The sequence below is a fragment of the Anopheles funestus genome, chromosome 2RL, assembly GCF_943734845.2.
Source record: "Anopheles funestus chromosome 2RL, idAnoFuneDA-416_04, whole genome shotgun sequence".
NCBI lineage: Eukaryota > Metazoa > Arthropoda > Insecta > Diptera > Culicidae > Anopheles > Anopheles funestus.
Window position 1 is genome coordinate 26,886,796 of NC_064598.1, and position 20,517 is coordinate 26,907,312.

Here is a 20,517-nt window from a genome sequence, read left to right on the forward strand (position 1 = left end):
ATTCCATGTACTAACACTTTTGTTGCTTCTTTTAATACTCAAAACTGTGTGTTTTACTCATTATATTTGTTTTTTTCATTCGTATAAAATAGTAACATGATCCTAATTTATTATTTCTAAGATCTTATGTTAAGTATAAATTCCCTGAAGTTCCAAAAGTTGCATTACTAATCTACAATAAATATGCGCCCTTAAACTGAACGTTTTAATATTATAACTATTTTGTAAAGCAGTACGGCCAGGCCGTTCTTCATGAATAAAAAAAAATATTTTGTAGAAGTCAAAATCAGTTTTTTTTATATAAATAAATAATCATTATAAAACCAATAAAATCTCAACAATACACCAAAACAACTAAAAGCAACAAAGCAACAAAACATCCTAAATTAATATGTAATCAAATGTGATAATATCTATTGAAGGATACCGTAAAATTGCCTTGATTGGTGGCTATAACTACGCCATTGAATTTTTTAAAAAACATTAAAAAACTTTTACTAACATTCTAGAAAAAAGTTGTATACATTGAAAATTATAGCTTTCTTTTTAGCAATAATCTGCAACCAAAATAATATTTATTTGACACCACTGAGATGAGCGAGATGTGAATGAATAATAACTACATTTAGTAGTTAGCATTAAAATGAAGTTAATATCCTTAAAAGCTAAAGAAAAAGTACAAAGAATTAAAATAAATTAACAAATAATATAGTTAAACAACTAATTGACAGAAATGCTCTACCGTTAACCACATTTAACGTACTTTCTGTCTGTCGCTCTATCTCTCCCCTCCTATTTACTGCAACTGGGAACTGATGGATACATTTCAAGCATCCACTACCGTAGTGTAACAGCCACAAGACATTATAATACCTGCCTGTGATTAACAAAGCATACATCATCTCGCTCGTGTGTCATTTTAAGTGGCTGACACGGTGGACAATCCATCTCGGTGCAACATGCACCGCGGCATATAGGGCTAGCGTCACAAACGCCTTGTGACATCGTTGCACAATGGTGCATAATTTATGACACACACCGGAGTACTGAAGGTGCCTGTTTCGAAGTGGCAAAAAGTCACCAGACAAAGTTTTTGCAATTTTCGCTGCATCGTTCATAAACGTGGAAGCGTTAAAATAACGTTTCTTTTATCATTTAACACACGAAGCTGTATAAAATGTATTATTTTGCAGTGACGCTTTGCTTCGCGTGAAGATGTTTTCCAAAAATGAGTCATATTTCGGAGTTTTTCGATTATATTACAGTTGTTTAAGAACTCGTGCATCGGTTAGGGTTGAATATTAAAAATCTTTAGCAAACCATAATACCCCGCCAGATATCTATTTCAAACTGTTAATCCCTTGTGCTACGTCAACTCTCAGCGGGATGCAGCAATAAAAAAGGATGATAAAAACATAACTCGCAAAGGACAATAGCTAATAAATCCACCATTTCATCGGTTTCACTGCACTGCATTCGATTTTTCCCCTAGCATGATTAGGTTTTTTTTTAAGAAACATTTCAACGAAACCTTTTGTTCCTTTTCCTTTTTGTGTATGATTTTATTGAAGGTTGGGATTACTCTCTAATCGGGTTTTAAAACAAGCAGGGGAAATCTCGCTCCAATTCCCCAGGACAAAATGGAACACAATCTAGAGTTTTACATTATTTTCGGCTTAAACACAACACGACCATGGAACACATTCCATCTAATGACTTTAGAATACGGTTCCCCGAAAATCTTTGCCCAAACATTCCAAACCATGCATGGGATTGCATTCTTCCCTTCGGCCGGACACAAACTTTCCACCGGTAAACTCGGCATTACAATAATGCATCACCCACCCACCCTTTTAACATGCATGTGTATGTATGCGTGAAACACTGGAAGTCACATTAGAAATTGTAATCTTTTGCACCCACCCCAACCCAAACTGTCCGAACTAGTCCGAATGTATGTAACTTTACCTTACCCGTTTCCGGTATCTAGATGGTCCATTGTATGGGTTTGCTATAAATTCAAATCAAAACCACTCGATACAACCCACGAAAGTTGTTGTTCTGCATCGAATGTACTGCTACTGCTTCACGGTAAACGTTCGTTGCATGACGATTAATTACTAATTCATGAGCGCATTCGCGCAAATTCTTGGAAGAGCGAACCACCATTAAGCCACACACGCAGTCTGTGTGTACTTTTGCGCATAAAAAAGTTATGCTTTATGTTGGGGATTTAGTCAATGAGATGGCATCTTACTGCTAATCTAATATAGCCGTTAAAACATCACGCTTCAACGAATGAAATTTTTAAACTATGTTAAAATATTCATATATGGTAGATATTAGTTTATGTCTAGGTGAAGTACAGTGAAACCCCGATTATCTGTGCTTATAGGGACTCGGACTCTGCCGGATAAGCGAAAATCACGGATAATAAGCACAACTCTTTTTGTTGATAAATATTAGTGTTTAGTGTGTAATGGGTGCACTTTTTTCTTTTGAAAAAAGATGTTAATTTTCTTATTTGCACCTTACAAAATAAATCTGTTCTATTTGGTCCAACTTGAGGCAATTGTATCATTTGCTATTGAGGCCTTTATTTCTTGCCATCACCGGTTTGCAGTTAAATTATGTCAATTCACCTTTGGAACTGTCATTTCCGAGCTGCACGCATAATGGGACAGCCGGATAAAAGGTACCCGGATAATCGGCGGTCCACTGTATGTTGCAGAGGGTAGAATGCGCCTGTTGGTAGGCAAGCTGTATAGCAAAACATGCTTAATTATTTTTTGGATTTTATTTTATTGACACATATTTCGTATCGCATTTAAAATTGCTGTAACAATACACTATTATTTAAAAATATTATTAATAAGCTAAGCTCGAAATAAAAACGTTCCACACATCACACAAAAAGGCTTAAGAATATAAAGCAAAATCTTAAAAATCATTCGCACTAATGTGCAATCTCAAAATTAGGGTAGAAAATACTAGAAACACATTCAACCACCAAAATCAACGTCGTATTGCGGCTCAAGGTTTGTCCAAATACACACAACGACAAAAATGTAATGGTAAAGCAAAGCTGAACCAAGAATTCAATCTTCCACTCCTGTTATGAGTACTTAAACTGTTGTAAATCTAATTTTAAATGTGCTTCTTGTGCTTTACCCTCGCGTCATTTTCAGCACTCTTGATGATGGCGGCGATTTCGATGTGTTTAGTAGCCGTGGTTCCCTTGTTGCAGCACCGAAAATGGAACCGGAAGGACCGTTTACCGATCCGTCCGACAATAACCACGCTAATGGTTAATGAAAATGAATGGCTGTAAAGTTTTCTTTTACAAAAACTGGAGGTTTCTTTGGCGTTTCATGTTTGGAGTAGTTTATTTCTATTTTTGTTGCGTACCGGCAGAAACGCGGCAGCGGCTCCTCTAGCCTTCGCACACGGATGGTATCATTTTTCTATTTGATTTCGGTTGGATGGGGTAAGAGCAATGGGTGCGACCAGGTCAAGAAGGGTGCATAAAAAGTAAATTAAATATATTTGCCTGCCATTTGAAGCTGCAGCCCCGCCGAGTGTACCCTTGGAAGTCTAAGTAGAATTGTTCGCTTAAGCTAGGCTTTTATTTATTTTTAATTTGTCCTGACGGTGTAGAACCGAGCGGCAAGCGATTAAAATTTAAACTCCTCACAACAAAAAGCTTTCAATCCAATGGTACACAAGCTTTTCTGCCGAAATGAGGTCTCAAGAGTAGAGTGAGCAAATGTCGCAAATACGACAGCTTTAGTCGAAGGTGTGTTATGCTGTAAAGCTAGCTATTGCATTATCTTCGATGGCGTAGTGCAATGCGCTACACCTATCGCAAACATTTAATTAAAAATATCCATCACGTTGTAACTATGTCAGCATATGCTTCTTTGCCATGTTGTGGCACATTGCCCGTCTAGTTCGTTTAACAAGTGTCTTTTGCTTGACTGCAAAATTGATGTATGATACTAATTGGGTACATACGATACAGGATATGAGTTTGGGTATATTGTTTCTAAGGCATGTAATTGATTAATCTTTAGTTAAAAGAATGAATTAGTTAATGACGTTCAGCTATTACTTCACATCTAAGACAAATTACTTAACATTTTATTACTTACTTAGCAAAGTCTGATGAATAGATTAGTGGAATAAATACGATTACCAATCATACTAAGATCCTGTCCAATAATTGAATTCGCGAAACAAATATTAAAAAAAACACAATTGCAAAATTAACTAGACAATAAACAATAAAAATATTTGTAACATTTACACGGAACAATTCCAACGTCTGTAACCGTTCCTGAAGGGGAAACGTACAATTCAAAAGTCCGTTTACAACCGTCTGTCTTATTTCTCAGCATGACAAAAGCTCGCTACCTTTTCCCAGCTGTTTGTGTATGTTGTTTTACCACTTCAGCTGTCAAGCACAACAAAAAAAGATCGTATGTCAATTAGTTTACGATTAGTTTTTTTTAGGAAACAAAATAACAAAAGACTTCCTAAATTTGCACGTTTTACTGGTCCTCCGTTAGCTGGTAGCATCCAGAACCTGGTGTAGCTGATAATCTGCTAGTGCTTACCGTCGGTGCCGTTCAGTACGCACACCGGAACGAGAACCCGCACCCGGGGACTGTGGACGAATATGAGTGGCTAGCAGCAAGCAAGTGCATTTGTTGGTGACCCAGCATCGCGGCAAGGACATTCCTTACGAAGCGGTTGTTACACCACATTCGGGCAGGGCGTAGAAGATTCGCACCATTTGTGTATCGTTTCTGCCGAAAGGCGTGCTGCCAGGGCCAGCCAAGGCTTATCGTTCTGGATGATTTACTCAACGGTTTGCCGCATCGATTGCGCGCCCCATTGCACGGCCGATCCCTGTTCGGTTGGCTTCGCGTGCATTGGATGTGACTGGTTGGGCAATCGTTTCTAACATCCTTCCTCTCTGTACATCCTTCACAACAACAACAGAACAGACAAACACCTCCACAGTAATAACACATTACACATTGGAACCCTTCCCTTGGTTGCTGGCCATACTTCATCTCACAGCCGTCGCCAACACTAAACTCGCGTGAAAGCAATGAACACCAGCCTTTCCACGGAAATACCGTACTCGAACGATGGTGACCACCGTAGCAAACCGACGAACGCATCTCACAATAACAACGGGTCCTGCGTTAATGCGCACGATGGTAACACGGACGCCCACAGTCAGGACCGGTTTGCCTTTGCCTGTGATGATCCACCGTCCGATACGCGGTTGCATCCTTCCGACAGCTTAGAGGACGATCTGGAAGATGTGTACAAAACGTGCAACAGCCAGTCGGCCGTCGAATGGATCAACGATGATGACGAGCTGGAACGGTTGGATCTGCCAATCGAAACCCTTGACCCGACCGGTACCGTTTTCAACCGGGTGGATAGCTCCGACATCATTTACCAGGAGAAGAAAAAGAAATGTAAACTGGTCGGCAAGTACGTAATGGGCGACGTGCTCGGTGAAGGCAGTTACGGAAAGGTGAAGGAGGTGCTTGATTCGGAAACGCTTAATCGGCGCGCAGTAAAGGTAGGAGACGAATCGCATCACAAATCGATTTCCTAATGTTGTTTACTTTCGCACATCATCGGAGCGAAACGATGACACGAACGCTCGATCGATCTCGATCCGCGATGTCTTCGCTCAAGGTCGCTGTCGGCCATGAACCAGCTGCTAATGTGATTTTTCGTGTGTTGTTTTCTTCACTCCTCCTATGCACAGATTCTAACCAAACGCAAACTACGACGCATTCCAAATGGCGAGCAGAATGTGCGGAGCGAAATAAAGCTGCTGCGCAAGTTGCAGCACCGCAACGTGATCGAGCTGCTGGATGTGCTGTACAATGAGCAGAAGCAGAAGATGTATCTCATCATGGAGTATTGCGTCGGTGGGCTACAGGAAATGCTGGACTCGGTGCCGGAAAAGCGGCTACCGATACACCAGGCGCACGACTACTTCGTCCAGCTGCTGGACGGGCTGGAGTACCTGCACGGTCGTGGCGTCATACACAAGGACATCAAGCCGGGCAATCTGCTGCTTACGCTGGATCATACACTGAAAATATCGGACTTTGGTGTAGCGGAAGTAAGCATCTTACCGGTGTCGAACCAGGGAACCGATTGCAAACGATATACATGGTTTTGTGTAATGTTTCACTATCCTTCCATGTGCAGGCACTTGACTCTTTCGCCCCTACGGATGAATGTACGACTGGCCAAGGGTCACCAGCCTTCCAGCCGCCGGAAATTGCGAATGGACATGAGGTATTCTCAGGTTTTAAAGTTGATATCTGGAGCACGGGCGTTACACTGTGAGTAAACGGACAGCGGGGGGAGAGAAACGGCACTATTAATTATCGATTCTGGTTTTTTCCTCCCCACAGGTACAATATAACTACCGGATTGTATCCGTTCGAAGGTGATAATATTTATAAACTGTTAGAAAACATAGGTAAATGTGAATGGAATCCGCCGGAATGGTTAGAGCCCCGGCTGGCCGATTTGCTCGTAAACATACTGCAGGCGGATCCACGAAAACGGTTCACCCTGCAACAGATACGGCACCATGAGTAAGTGTATTGCCATTTCGGACGTGCAATAGGGCAGCATTGATTTATCAACTTCTCTTTTTTATTTTTGGCAGATGGTTCCAGTTTGCACCGGATGCAACGAGCCCGCTCGTACCGATACCACCGTTAAAAGGCGATTGGAATAGATGTTCCACCGTGTTGCCTTACCTGATAGCTCACCACTATGAGAAAGATCGTGACATGCCGTACTACACGGAGCACGATGTAAATGGTATGGCTGGAAATCGTCATTATTTACGTTTGATTCGTTTACTGATCGATCGTGCTCTTTTTCCCCTACGGTTCCTTCTTGTTCTGGTTAGAAATGGCTCGCCAACAGCACGATCATTACACGGATGATGGACTGTACGATCGCACCTACCTGGTAGCACCAACGATGGAATCATTATCGTTCCATTCGGACGATCCCGGCAGTGAAACGGGAACGACGAGACGTGCCTACCATCATCAACAGCAGAACAGTGGCAGTGGCCGTTCCACCGTAGAGAAACGACCGTCGCGAAGCTTCTCGCTGTCACCGAAACCGAGCATAAAGCACATGATCGGTAGCAGCTGTCCGGCAACGACGGGCAACAGCAGCAAACGACGCTCGCGCAAAACCGTCTCCTGTATATCGTGGCGCAAGTGGCCCCACTGCCGCCAGTCTTGAAGAGATCGCGGGCGTGGAGGCGTACCGGGTTTGCTTCGTTTGAAGATTTTTCCCCCTCGTAATTAGTACTATTACAGCGACGACGCACCTCAGAGAAAGGGAGAGAATTTAGCTAATGGGAACCCCGAGATACCCCGTTCAATGCAAGGAAGGAATTATTTACTCAGGTTTCGTAAGCCGAATCGGGATGATTCTACCAGCGAAAGTGTTACAGTGCCCGTTTTTTATGGTTTAATTGGTTGTTTAGTAGCGTAAATCTCTTGCAGTTGGTATAGTTTGGTTTTTTGTTGCTGTCAAACAAATCTCTTCAAAATGAAGCGTTTTATTTTACTCTTCCAGCTCTGTACAGTAGTTTAGTTTATATACACACACACACAGAGAAATTCGTGCTTTGTCGAACCTGTTTTTATGAAACAAAATACCTTACAATTCGTACAGTTTTATTCGATTTAACAAAAACCCATCGCGGTTGATATAAATGTGCATTATGTTTGGTCCCGGTATATTTGCTCGTCCCCGCATGATTCCGTACCATTGCGTACGCATATTTGTGTTTTTATGTATGACACAAAAAATGGGCGTTAAACTCCACTAAGGGTTTTTGTTCTGTTCTGGTACGAAAGCATAACCAAAGCGGTACACTCAACCGTGTTTCAGTAATTAGTTTTAAAATGAGACACTCGCCAATTCGCCGGGCGTCGTTTGAACAAAAACACACCAAAAAGGCAAACCCATTCTGTACATAACGAGGATGTTACTTTTACGCGTGGTTTTTTGTTTTGTATATAGAGTTGTGTGGGCAGTCAATTTCCGATTCGCGGCGATCGATGCTTGAGCGTAGTAAAGTTTACATCAAGAGCAATAGCTAGGGCGATCAGCAAAAAAATGCATGAAAAAAAGAAGAATATGACACGTTACAAGTTTCCTAGTCACATGTAATCATTTCGTGGTTAAATTTACCAGCATCATTTCGATTTCGATTGACAAAAAAAGTAACAAAACAAAACAAAAAGAAATCGTTTAAACACAGTGGCGCGCGCATTAGTAGCACCGCCACAGCGCGCATTGCATCAAACAGTCTTCCTTGCCATATAGAGAGAGAAAAAAAAACAAATATCGTAGAAAGCACACACGGACGGGTGATCTTCGCCGCACCAACTACTCGCGCTAGTACGCCGCGGAGTACGATGAGGCTTTAAAACTGCAAAATAAAACAAAACTCGACTCATGCAAACAGCAACTGTTCACTGGTTTAGAGAGAAGACAAGATATAACTTTGTAAAGAGACACAGAAAACGTAACGCTTACTGCAAAAGCCACACATTCTTAATTTAGTTCGCTAAAGAATTGAAAGACAGAAAGAGTAATGTGTGATCGGAAGCGATACATTAAGAAATGTTAATTAGACGGCAGAAGACAGGCTGGTTAAGCGAAAGTATAGTTTAAGAGAACACACAAAAGAGGAGAACCATATTGCTGGTATTGGAAGATATAATTTTGTAATTTATCACGAAGGAAATAAACAACAACAAAAAAAAAACATGCGTTGAATAAATAAATTTAAAAACAACAAGTTCAAAACTTTCGTTTTGGCTGTATACACGATCAGGTTTGCCGGTTTTATCACACTTAAAAAAATGTACAAGTATGCGCAAATATAAAGAATTAATTTCGAAACTCCTCCATAGCAGGCATATTCAGTTTACAAGCAAACCATTTTAACGAGCATCTTCTTCGCAGGTAAGTGTGTTCTCGCTTTTACCATTAGTTTCGTAAGCAATATTAAAACCTTTTTTTTCTATCTTTCAGCATTTTACCACGCTTACGATGGACCTTAACGAGGCGAATAAAATGCGTCCTATGAAAGAGTTTAGCTTTGGTACCGAACTAAAGAACCTGAAGGACCTATGTACCGAACTAGCCAATCATGAACGTTTCTGTGAAGAAAAACTGAATACCATTAAACACCTGCACGAGAAAATGTTGGAAATGATGAAGGATCATGTGGAACCAACGGGTGAAGGAATGGACCAGCATGCCGACGGAGAAACGGAAGAGCTAACAATACTGCGCCAGCTGCAGCTACTGATCGAAAAGAAACGATCGCTGGAGGAGAAACATCAACGGCTAGAGCAAGCGATTCTAACATTTAAGGAGCGATTTGAAACGATCTTATCTTAATTTCATGTGTGGCTCTCTGAGATCGATTCGTTAGTAGCAAGTTCGCTTCTTTTCTGCATGCACACTAGATCGTTGTGAACGTCCTGTAATAGCAAAACTAGGCAGATAAATCTAAGTAACCATCGGTTGCAGTTGAGGCCATTTTGTTTCATTTACTCAGCCTCTCAGAACGTATCGGCAGTTGAACACATAAGCTTCCCTTTAGTAACGAAAACCATGGATTTACGGAGCCGAAATCTATCCACCATCACCGTATGTTTCGTAGTACACAGTAAAATCGTATTTTACCATTGCAATTAATCTACTTTCTTCTCTATTGCAGCGAGTAACAAGAGATAGGACAGGAAAGAAATCAACCGCATCCCGTCCAAGCAGTGTATCAATGGCGCGTAGTTTCAAACATTCGACAGAACTGCCAATTGGCAGCAGCAGTTTAACAAAAATTCATCCCCTCGGTACCATTCCAAAGTATTTGCAGAAACAGAAGCTAAGAAATGCATCAGCATCTTCCTCCGTGGTGCAAGAACCAATGTTGGTCGAAATCGTGGAACCACCAACGGAACAGTTGCAAACTGTCCCTACCATAAGTGAGGCTCAACTGGAGGCGGAATACAAACAGCAAACCATTGATAGGCTAGAGCGTCAAGTACAGGAACTTTTGGTCGAACTCGGTTACCGTGAGCAGCGCATCAGAGAACTGCACGCAAACTTGTACAGTGCGCAGCAGACGCTTGGCCAGATGCAAACCATGATGCAATCACATCTGAAAGCGCAACAACCCATTGTGAAAAAAATTACCAAAGAAAGTAAGGCACTGCTGCTATTGCAGATGATACTGGATAGTCAATCATGTGGCCAGGGGGCAGCAAAAGAACAAGATCGTGCACCAAGATATCTATGAATTACGAATTTTTCCCATTCTTTTAAATTATATTATTTTACATTGTTTTGTGGTTTGCCAGATGAGCCAGCGGGTGTTTTTTTAGAAGTAAAAATAAGATTGCTACATAATTTGTTTACAATTGTTCTTGTCCTGCTCCTAAGGGAATTGTACCAAAGGGTACACCGCTTGGTCCAGCCTTTAATCCCTGATCACCGATTCCCCCGATGACACTCTGTGGGGCCGGTTGCTGTAGCTGTTGTTGAGCGCTGGTAGGATTGCGTAGCTCCGGTCCCACGAACATCTGATAATACAGATGCCCAACCTTGGTGAGCTTTTTCTGCATGGTGTTGCGCAACGGGTTCGTGTACTGTACCGGAGGTCTCGATGTGAGTGGATCACGCCAATGAAACCCGGTCGGATCACACACAAACAGTACCGGCGATGGGACGTGATCTTTCATATAATTCCACACACATTCTTTTAACACGTAAGCGATCTAAAACAGTTGAAAAAAAAACAAGGAAATATTATTAGCCAGACTTAGCAGCCTTGTAGTAATTCATTATATTCTACCTCAGGTCCATCAAAATATTCCAACACGATATGCAGGTAGCTCAGTGGTGGTGGCAGCAGTTGGGCCAACGCCATCAGCTCTAGCAGCTTTGTCGTCATGTACATTAAGTCCGTTTTCTGACCGTTCAACGTTTCAGCCGTCTTGGAGCGCCACTGATGCAAAGCGGAAGCACAAAGTGCACGCAGCAACACCGAACAGTAGCATAGCGACGGGCGATAGCATGCAACAAGCCCAAGAATTGACCAAAGAATCGGCGAATGGCGGAAGGTACGCTGGATCTGCAGGTCACGCTCCATCGTCACCTTTATAAAGTCCTCTTCCGGCCACGGTAACCCATTGTACATCACATCCGGTGAAATCATCTCCACCAGCAGCAATGACACGTAGCTAAAACCGTCGATCGTCGCCTGATGATCGTTCACATCCTGACAACACGCTACGATTGCATTCAACAGGTGGTTTTGCATTTCGGACGCCGGCCCAATCGCCTTCTTGGTGGGAATTTTCGGGCCCTGCCCAATGATGCCCGCATGCAGCACGGTTGCCCTGGAAGCGTTCAGCGCTATACCTTGCTTCTGGTTCAATCCGATCAACAAATCATCCGGCTTATCGAAGCTGTACGCCTGCGATTCCGATTGCGAACCGAACAGATTGCCATACAGGAACAGTGCACCTTCCAGCAGCTCGCGCAAGGCCGCAGTACGGGCAGCCTTCCGATGGGCACAGTGTTTCGCCAGCAAGGCGTACACACGGTTCAGAGACTCATCGAGCGATTCCGGCGTTTTCCCCATCGGTACACTAGTACCATCGGAGGACAACCGAAGGCAGTAGAAAAAGTATTTCACCAACAGCTGGGAAAGTTTCAGCGTTTGACCGGTACCGATTGTGACGCATTTGCCAAGATCTAAGCATTCGATCAGCCTTACAGTTTCGTGGATAAGATCCTTGTAAGTAACCGTTCTACAATCTGTTCCCACTCTCACCTCATTCGACGTTTCCTCGCCCGTGTCCATCGATTCGGGAGAGGAGCGTTCGTTTTTTCTGCGTTTGCAAGATTCCTTCGTTAGGCTGCCTTTGTCATCGTCTAACTCGGATCGGCCCGTATGCCCTGGTGTGTCGTGCCTTTCATGGTTCATAAAATTTTCCCATATTTTCAACACTCGATCCAGCAACTCGTGCACAATGCCCATACAGTTTACCTTTCGCAGCGTGGTGCCAAGAATTGTGGTGCGTTCCATCCTTAACAGCTCCACCAAATTGTGCAAAATGTTCCAACAATCGGTACGCTTGTTGGGAGCGATCAGAATTTTCTCGAAGGCAGTTTCAAATGCGGGTCGTACCTTAGGAACATCAGACGTCCCGTGTGGCCCACCAAGTATACGGATGAGCGCATTAAGGTGTGGTTTTGTAGCGGAACTCAAGCCCAAATCGTCCACCGACAAAAGGTACACGATTGACTGGTGAAAGACGGAGTTTGATTTGAAGCTGGCTAGTAACACTAACCGTACCGCGACCTGTTGCACGTACGGAACGTCTGCAGTGCAGCTACTCCACAAGGTTTCCCGCGCACCATCACGTATGATGTCCTCAAGCAATGGTACGGAATGTTTATCGAGCACGAGCGTTTCCAGTTCGACAAACATGATTTCTAGCAGCTCCTGGCACCAGCTGTGCTGGGTGGCCAGTTTGGCCAGAATTAGTGTCACCTGTATGGCGTGCTTCTTTATCTTTAGCAACAGTGCAGCCACCGTATGCAGCACGTACGGAAGACTGATATTTGTTGGCCAATTCTTTGGCTGTACTTTAAGCGTCTGTAACCGGTTTTCGTCATCTAAAATTATCAAACAGAATATTTAAAAAAGCGACTGGCAGTATGAATACATTGTGCTACTTACGAAGGTTTAGAAATACGGCCACCAGTGCCTGAGATATCGTATCGGAAGCTTTTGCTAACAACAGCAAGTACGGTATCGCCTGTTTGGATGTATTCTCTTTTTCCAGCGTTGATTTGAGCGCGCTGCGTAAATCGTTTTCGTGGGCCAATCCGAGATAGCTTAGCACTTCCACCTCGGACTCGGACGGTTGATCGAACTCCCCGTTGAAACGGTTTACTCCCATTGCCAGCATGCTCGAGATTACTTTTAGCGGAAAACATCCACCCAGTCGTGCTACAACCCAGTCAAAGAATGGTGTGTGCGTGCCGTAGATGGCAAGCAGTTCCGTGATGCATTCGTCCATTTCTCTATCGTTCAGCTTTTCGAAACACAGTGCACTAAGGCTTAACAGATAGCGAATAGCATTGCACCCAAGCCAAAGATTGCATGCACTCCGGATGTCTGGTGGGGGTCTGCGGCGAGAATGCTTTTTGCACACTTCTCCAAGCAGCTTCAGGCACCACGATGATATCAGAGGACACCAAGCGGCAGGACCGACGGTTACCAAACGTTCTAGTGCTTCGTGTATTTCCTGCACGGCTTCATCGTCCACCGAAGGATCGGGTAAGTTTTTCTGAGCGACAATTAAATGCATATATTCGATTGAAGAATTTCGATTTGATCACGCTTCAACTTACCTCGGCACTGAGCATGTACACTTTGACAGCATTATTGAAAACGAGCGTAAAATAGTCGAACACCGCATCTCTTGTCGATGGAAGATCTTCCAATAGGTGTAGTGCACTTTTAACCAGCGCGCCTGTATCTTGCAGCGGTACTCCCTTGTACAGGAGGGACACGCTTTTAACAAAGTACTGTAGCTCAGCTAGGACTGGTTGTTTTATCATGGCTAGTGGTAAAAATGATACATTTGGTATTAGATAGCAGAAGCTTTTCACCGTAGACGCCGGGTTGTGTTTACAACACGTCCAACGAACAAAGGTAAGTCGATGTATAATTAACTACACCTTTTAGCGATATATTTAAGGCGACAAATTTACCCACCTATTTTGTTCGTGCAGAAGCGTTAAATTATCATAAACTTAAAGAAAACACCTGTTTTGCCACCTAAAAAATTGTGCGTCCCTCAGCATAAATGTTTATCAAAGAGGAAATGTTTATTTTTCAGTGTGGTAACTGTCAAGCTATTGTTGGCAAGAAAAGTCACAACAACAGCACGTCAATGTGCACAGTGAGCATGGAGTTGGACATTATATTTTGAAAATTCAGAATGACGGTTTTTGTTGTTGAAGTTGATTCGTCCTCAAATATCATTGATAGTTAACAAAACCTTAATTATTTATCATTATTTTGAGTAGAATGGTTTGCTTTATAACCTATTTGCTGTATAACATCATGAGCCAACGAATCGCTATGGGTAATAAGCAAAAGCATGAAACGATGGAAGCACCTACACACCACATACATTCCTGATTCTAAAACACACTTTAATTCTAACCGTAATAAACTGGAATTGCATATTTGTAACGAAGTTTATGCAATATACAAAGCGATAAATTCTGTAAAATATTCCCACACGCACTGTCCCAATGCTGACCGATCCCGTTTAAGGCTTCGATCGTATTCTAATTATCATTGTCGAATTAATCATGAACGTGCGTTAGTATACTTATCAATGTCCGGCGAATGCGTTCACAGCGTCGCACAGAATTCAATATCGCAGGCAACCGGTTTATCCAGCCATACCATCCGCGCGACATTGCGTACGGCCCTTCCCCGAGCAGACCGATTTGTGTAAATATTTATTGTTATCGAGCATGGCTATCACCGAGCGAAGGCACACCGTTGATCCGGTTGCATAAGGCGAAGCGCAAATGTTAATTATACCTGTTGCATCCGGATTAGGAGTTCTGGTTCTTTCGCGTCCATTGTTTGTACTCTCATTTTCGGTAGTAGACGATCGCTGGTAGCATAGCAAGAAGAACATTCGAGTCAATCGAGACCGGTTTGATCGTTTGATCTTCTTCCAAACGATGAAGGATGATCTCGATCGGTCCAAAGTTCATATGGTAGTTGACATCAGCCTGCAAATGGTTCGACGACAAGTCTACATTGATGCTGACGTCCTAGGTGCTTGGAAGAGATCCGTCTTTCCGTGACGTGCAGACACAATGATGTGGTGAAATTTTGTCAATCAAACATACGATGATACCCGTTCAAAGTTCATTGCGAGGAAGAGACGTGCGTATGCAATGACTATTCTAATGTGTTAAAGATTAATCTAAAATGATCCTTACACCCAGACGAACTGCACACCATTTCAAATTCGCTCACGGTTCACACTCGATCTTAACCTACTTAATTGGTAAATTTTGAGTTTCCTTTCATTTCATCAAATTACTCAAACTTTTACTTCTTTCCCTGAACACGCTTACGGGAAGCTTGACACCATTTGGCACCAATTGCAACTCCCTCATTGAATGAATCCGTCTACCATTGGCTACGGATCGCAGCAACTAGGGGTCACAAGCAACCAGCAATGGTACAACGAACCAACTTAGTTCAGTCCGTCAACCTGGCAGCGATACAGTCCGCATCTGTAGGGTGTACTTAGTGGTCACGTGAACTAGGACGTCACTGTTGGGCACAGGTTGCGGGATCTAAGCACTAAGGCTAAATAGACATGTTGGTCGTACGTTGTCATTTCATATCTTCGCTTCATCGAAGACAAAAATGCCTTTGGCGTTGAGGGCAATAGCCACAGCTGGACGGGTACATTGGACGAAGATTTGTTGCAAAATCAAACATCCAAACCTACAGCCACCATCATCCAACTCTCGCCACATCCGTAGCTTAGCATAACACACCAATGCGGCATAATTGTACGTCTCGAAACAAACTTGATTTTGGGCGTTATTGTACCGGTCAGCCACTTGAACTACGGACGCTAATGAATGCTCTGGCGCGTATGAATTGTATCCGTACTCTCGGCCCTGCTGTTGATATCTTCCAACATTTCGACCAGATGATCATCGTGATATCTGGAACAATAAGTACAATCGCCCGGAGGGAAGTTTATCGACGTAATGCTTTGTATCAATAAATCGAATCCCATCGTTGTAGGACACCGGTACACTAAGGTCATCCAACGTACGTACAAACGGGAAGTTCCTACATGTCAATCGTACACGCACCACTCCATTTCGGTTTCGATCATCAAGGGCTCCGGGGCCCACCTTATAAAGTGGCTGCTTTTAAAAACGCTTTTGCAAACCATTGCCTTTGTTTCTTCCTTGTGGTCAAACGCTTGGGGAGATAAAAACAGGATCAACTGCTTTGATGACGCTTCTTCAGTCTGAAAACATGCTCGTCTTCCTGTATTCGTCGTGCCCGTCCCAGTGTCCAACTCGGTTCCCCTCTCAAGTGCGTACGAATTTCTTCCTAGTACTTTGTGCTGAAGATTAGCTTTTAGCATTGTGCTGCAGAAAGATCCAATCCCCACCGATGAGAATGCAGCTTTTAGTGGTGAGGTGAGCTTTTTTTTTCTTCCCCTCGGCACTTAACTTTTGTCTGCCCAAAAATGACCCGCACGCGTATGTCTGCGCGTCTCGGTAGAAAGAATAATAAATAGTGCGATTTGATATGATGGATGAGAGTTCGTGTGGATTATTGTGTACTCATGGATGGTAATGAGATCGTGCAGCCACTATTTGGTGACGTACAACAGACTGGAGCAGGGACACACTGTAGGTCGCCGGGATGAAGGGGTTAACGAGCGTCCACGTTGGGGCAATGTGTTTTGTAAATATTCGAACATGTTGAATAAACAGTTAAACAGTACGGAATGGCAAAAAGAGTTGATCGCCACGCATGACGCTTTTGGTGTGGTTTGCCGCATCTAGATCATTCTAAACAAAGATGTGTAAGTTTTTTTTTCTTGTGGACAAAACCAAAAAAAATGGTTAAACTTCATTTTACCGTTTGTTCTCGTATATAAAAATCATTACTATAGAAGCAAATTCATTCATTCAGATTCAGTATATCTTTAGTATATACCTAGTGTATCATCATCCAGTCTACCAGAGGGAATTCGATACTTCAGCTCTACTAAAGAATAGTAAATCTTCCAGCAAGATCTTTCATCGATAAATCCGTTATTGTATCCTGATCATGAAGTGCTTTGCAGATGACTATGCCTCCTAAAATAACTTCTCTTTCTAGGTTATACTTTTTTTTCTTAAACTTCTGAGCATAAACTTTATGTCAAGGTCAGCAGATCAGCATACCGCCTAAAGGTGAGTACAGTTGGCCATTTGGTCGTGTAACACATCGCATACAACCCTCGCTACCCGCCAGTCAATCGATCAAAACGAAGCTCGTGTTGGCGCTAATCAAGTGCTGCTACTAACATTAACACCAAACAAACCACATGGCATCAATTAGCTGCTGGAGCGCGGTAACGAACGCTCACCAAAGACAACAGGGAGCAGCAACAAAAAACCTACTAAACTACTAACCAAAATCGAGCGGCAGGCAGCATCCGAGGCTGGCGGTGTCAACACTACCATAACCGTGACGGACAACCATGGCCAAGGTTGTGGCCTCACTATCTAATGCACAGGGACATGCGTTTGATGTGTATAAGGATATTTATCGATCGTGTCCATGATAGAGGTTAGGATATTCACGTGCGAGTGCAAAATTTCCTGCATTCGCCAAAATGTGTTACATCCTGATGATGTTTAGATTGTTTGCTAAATTACATCATAAGAATAAATTTAATAAATAATGTTAGGATATTTGCAATATTTGAAAGCAAATAACCACCTTACTAATTTACGTCAATGAGAGTATTACTTTTCTTTTCCGTTAGATTTTCAACAGATGATGCCATTTCAATAGAAAACCCATTCATGAATGAAACTTAAAATACTCATTGTGACGAAGAGTTGACACCTACGCGAGTGTATACAACAACAATGAAAAAAAAAGACGAATCAAATGTTGCGCTTTTGCGCAACATCCCGCATGTGTGCTAATCGATTCGCTCGAATCGTGCAAGAAAGTAATAGTAATGCCCTACGTCGAGCATTATCGAAATAATTAAATACCCCATCAACGGATAGCGCTCACGATCCGTGCCGTGATTCACCCCGAAGCGGGGGGTAGGGTGGAAAAATACTCAACTGTGACCCAGGGCGTGAGAGACAACGCCCAATGGTGAGTAGGTTGAAATTTTCCACCCCATTCAGCAGTACGCGCACGAAGACATCGTCGTCGACCAAGGGCAGTGGCTGGGAAAGCGGAAGGTTAGGGTTGTAAACAAAAAAATCTTTACAGCTAAAGGAAAGAAACGGATTCTATTGCTACCGTAAGTGACTGTCCTTGTAAATGCTCGTTACTCTAATCTGGCCAGTACATACAGAAACTGCCAGTACATACACAGATAGAATCAGCCATTCTACCATGGTGCATCTCGATGACGCTTCAATTGGGATGCGTTTCGATGGGATAATAACCTGAACAAAGCATCGGAATCGTGCCATCTCATCATGATACGGTAGCTCTTTGTACTGTAGCGATCCAGCAAAATTTCCCCACGGGATTTCTAATATCGGTTTTGTAAATTACACACGCAAAACCCCACACGGTTAGGATAGAATTTTAATCGTAACACTTTACATGCGTGGAAAGAGAAATCCGGGCCCTAATGTTTATTTGCCAAGCGTTTTTTTTCCTCCATTAATACGCATATGCATTAGATATCATTGGAGTGACAAGAAACCTTCCAATTTCGCTTGCTCCACCACTCCAGATATACCAGGAGGGGAAAATAAAAAGACACCAAAAGCAACAAGCAAACCGGTCTCCAGCATTTCAATACCGTTTTGGGCGAAACGAAACAGCCATCTGCCTGTTCGCGCGGAATACTTTCTTGTGACGCAGGCACACTTTAATAAAATATCTGGTTCCGGATGCTAATGAATGCTGCTATCACCCACCCGATACAACCCCATACATCGGTCAAAGGCGTTGCCGATGTGTTTAGACGAAAAGACGATCTTCTTGCATGAGCGCGAGTTCTCGATCACGATCAGTTTACGGTTATTTCACCTTGAAGTGGTAGTCGCAAAATTTTTCCACCATTGTTGTTCGCCTTGGTGGAGCCTGGGCAGGTCGAGCACCCTTTCATTACCTGAATCATTGATCACGATCGTAAGAAGATCCACTGGGCAGTGTTTCAAAATTTAAAGCTTATGCCAAGGTATCGTCAACTATACCATGGTTGAAAACACATCTTCCAGAGATGTTTCTTTCTATTCGCACCAAGTACGTTGACACACCTGATCGATTTCGACTGTTCCCTACCGGATCTGGCAGAAAACACCCCCTTGGCAGAGAATATGCTAATCATGGCACAGTGATCCCTTGCCATCTCATTCCTTCCCATCTGCCCATCTCTTCTAGGACAGGTGGGATTTTTCACAAAACCCCTGCCAGGTGGAGGGACATTAAGGGCATTCTATTCGGTTTTGATTTTGGAGCTATTTTCTTCAGCACTTAGAAGACGTCCGACAAATGCTCCGATACGCAATGAAATAGGTAACGATATATCAACGGAGATTTGTTGCCCAGAGAGTACATTAATTCTTCTTCAAGATTTCTCTTAAGGTCACTAGTATCAGCAACTATTTCATCCTCCAATCAACACCACCGAGAGCCATAGTGAGCTCTTTGCGCTAATTAATACACCTTGTAGCTTCATTTTCTGTCAAAATTAATTTTCTTTCCACACTAACAATTCCATCCTCCTCCATTGGCATCAGCAACAAAAGATCAGTATAAATTTCTTTGTTTAGCTGTGTCTGCATGCCCTTTGTTTTGAGATCTTTTGTCGGGTGCACAACGGTGCACATGCCCCTATTACCTTCGCTCCAATGCCGGTCAGATTAGCCAACAGATTTAAACCATACCGAAAGTTTGTTGCTCGGCACTTGCACCGTTTTTTTTGCATACTTCTCCGAATTTATCACCCTGTCGCGACTAGCAGCAGCTCCAGTTGAAGGGCACCGATACGATTGCGAACAGGCACAAACAAGGGGACCAAGCACCAAGAGCTTGGGTGACAGAGAAAATCCTGCTTCCAAATGGGCCAAGTTTAACAAGATACATTTTGCGACTGCGCTGCCAACGATGCACATACTAGGGAGACTTCAACGCAACGGTAATCACCGTTTGCGAACTGCTTCGGTCTCGATGGGTTCGTACGTTTTGCCATTTTGTGAGTTGTAACCGGTACACTACTAAAGCTACGATCGAGAAAAAGAAAGAGAAAGCGAGAGAGAGAGAGATATAAGGATGAAAAAAGAAGATGCAAGAGACCAATGGATGCATCTTTGGTGCAGCATCGCCCCTGGGAAAAACTGGTTGGGTGAGTCGTGGTCCTATGCACTTGACCACCAGACCGCTTCTTGGAGCCCGCCGAAGCTACTGACATCGGACCGTACTGAGTCCGATGACAGCATCAACAATGGTTAGCCTCTACTAGCTGCATAATCATTGCCACGATCAGCAAAACCTCACATGCAGTGGTTGCAGTGTTCTTAGTCTCATCATCATCATCATCACGACCATCATTCATATCTCAAAAGCATCTCGAAACTTCCAACCAT

General features: G+C 43.0%; 2 protein-coding genes across 2 annotated transcripts; one reads left to right on the forward strand and one right to left on the reverse strand.

Annotated features, from left to right (window-relative positions):
- Positions 1 to 4,201: 4,201 nt before the first annotated feature.
- On the forward strand, positions 4,202 to 8,884 carry LOC125765308 (serine/threonine-protein kinase stk11). The gene is made up of 6 exons (XM_049430302.1): positions 4,202 to 5,602; positions 5,795 to 6,157; positions 6,247 to 6,383; positions 6,456 to 6,641; positions 6,716 to 6,873; positions 6,965 to 8,884. The coding sequence occupies exons 1-6, from the start codon at positions 5,117 to 5,119 to the stop codon at positions 7,309 to 7,311; spliced, it is 1,677 nt and encodes a 558-aa protein (XP_049286259.1). The 5' UTR covers positions 4,202 to 5,116; the 3' UTR covers positions 7,312 to 8,884.
- A 1,504-nt stretch (positions 8,885 to 10,388) lies between these two features.
- Positions 10,389 to 14,047, reverse strand: LOC125765291 (integrator complex subunit 5). Its single transcript, XM_049430252.1, has 5 exons — positions 13,889 to 14,047; positions 13,522 to 13,733; positions 12,845 to 13,457; positions 10,949 to 12,780; positions 10,389 to 10,871 (listed from the first exon to the last, which is right to left on the reverse strand). Exons 2-5 carry the CDS (start codon positions 13,729 to 13,731, stop codon positions 10,509 to 10,511), a joined length of 3,018 nt encoding a protein of 1,005 aa, XP_049286209.1. The 5' UTR covers positions 13,732 to 13,733; positions 13,889 to 14,047; the 3' UTR covers positions 10,389 to 10,508.
- Between the last annotated feature and the right edge of the window lie 6,470 nt (positions 14,048 to 20,517).

Coding starts and splice junctions, on each gene's coding strand:
- LOC125765291 (XM_049430252.1), bottom strand. CDS start 13,731: ATGATAAAACAACCAGTCCTAGCTGAGCTACAGTACTTTGTTAAAAGC. Junction 13,458..13,521: donor TGTACATGCTCAGTGCCGAG/GTAAGTTGAAGC, acceptor ATTGTCGCTCAG/AAAAACTTACCCGATCCTTC. Junction 12,781..12,844: donor GGCCGTATTTCTAAACCTTC/GTAAGTAGCACA, acceptor TGATAATTTTAG/ATGACGAAAACCGGTTACAG.
- LOC125765308 (XM_049430302.1), top strand. CDS start 5,117: ATGAACACCAGCCTTTCCACGGAAATACCGTACTCGAACGATGGTGAC. Junction 6,158..6,246: donor CGGACTTTGGTGTAGCGGAA/GTAAGCATCTTA, acceptor TTCCATGTGCAG/GCACTTGACTCTTTCGCCCC. Junction 6,384..6,455: donor TGGAGCACGGGCGTTACACT/GTGAGTAAACGG, acceptor TCCTCCCCACAG/GTACAATATAACTACCGGAT.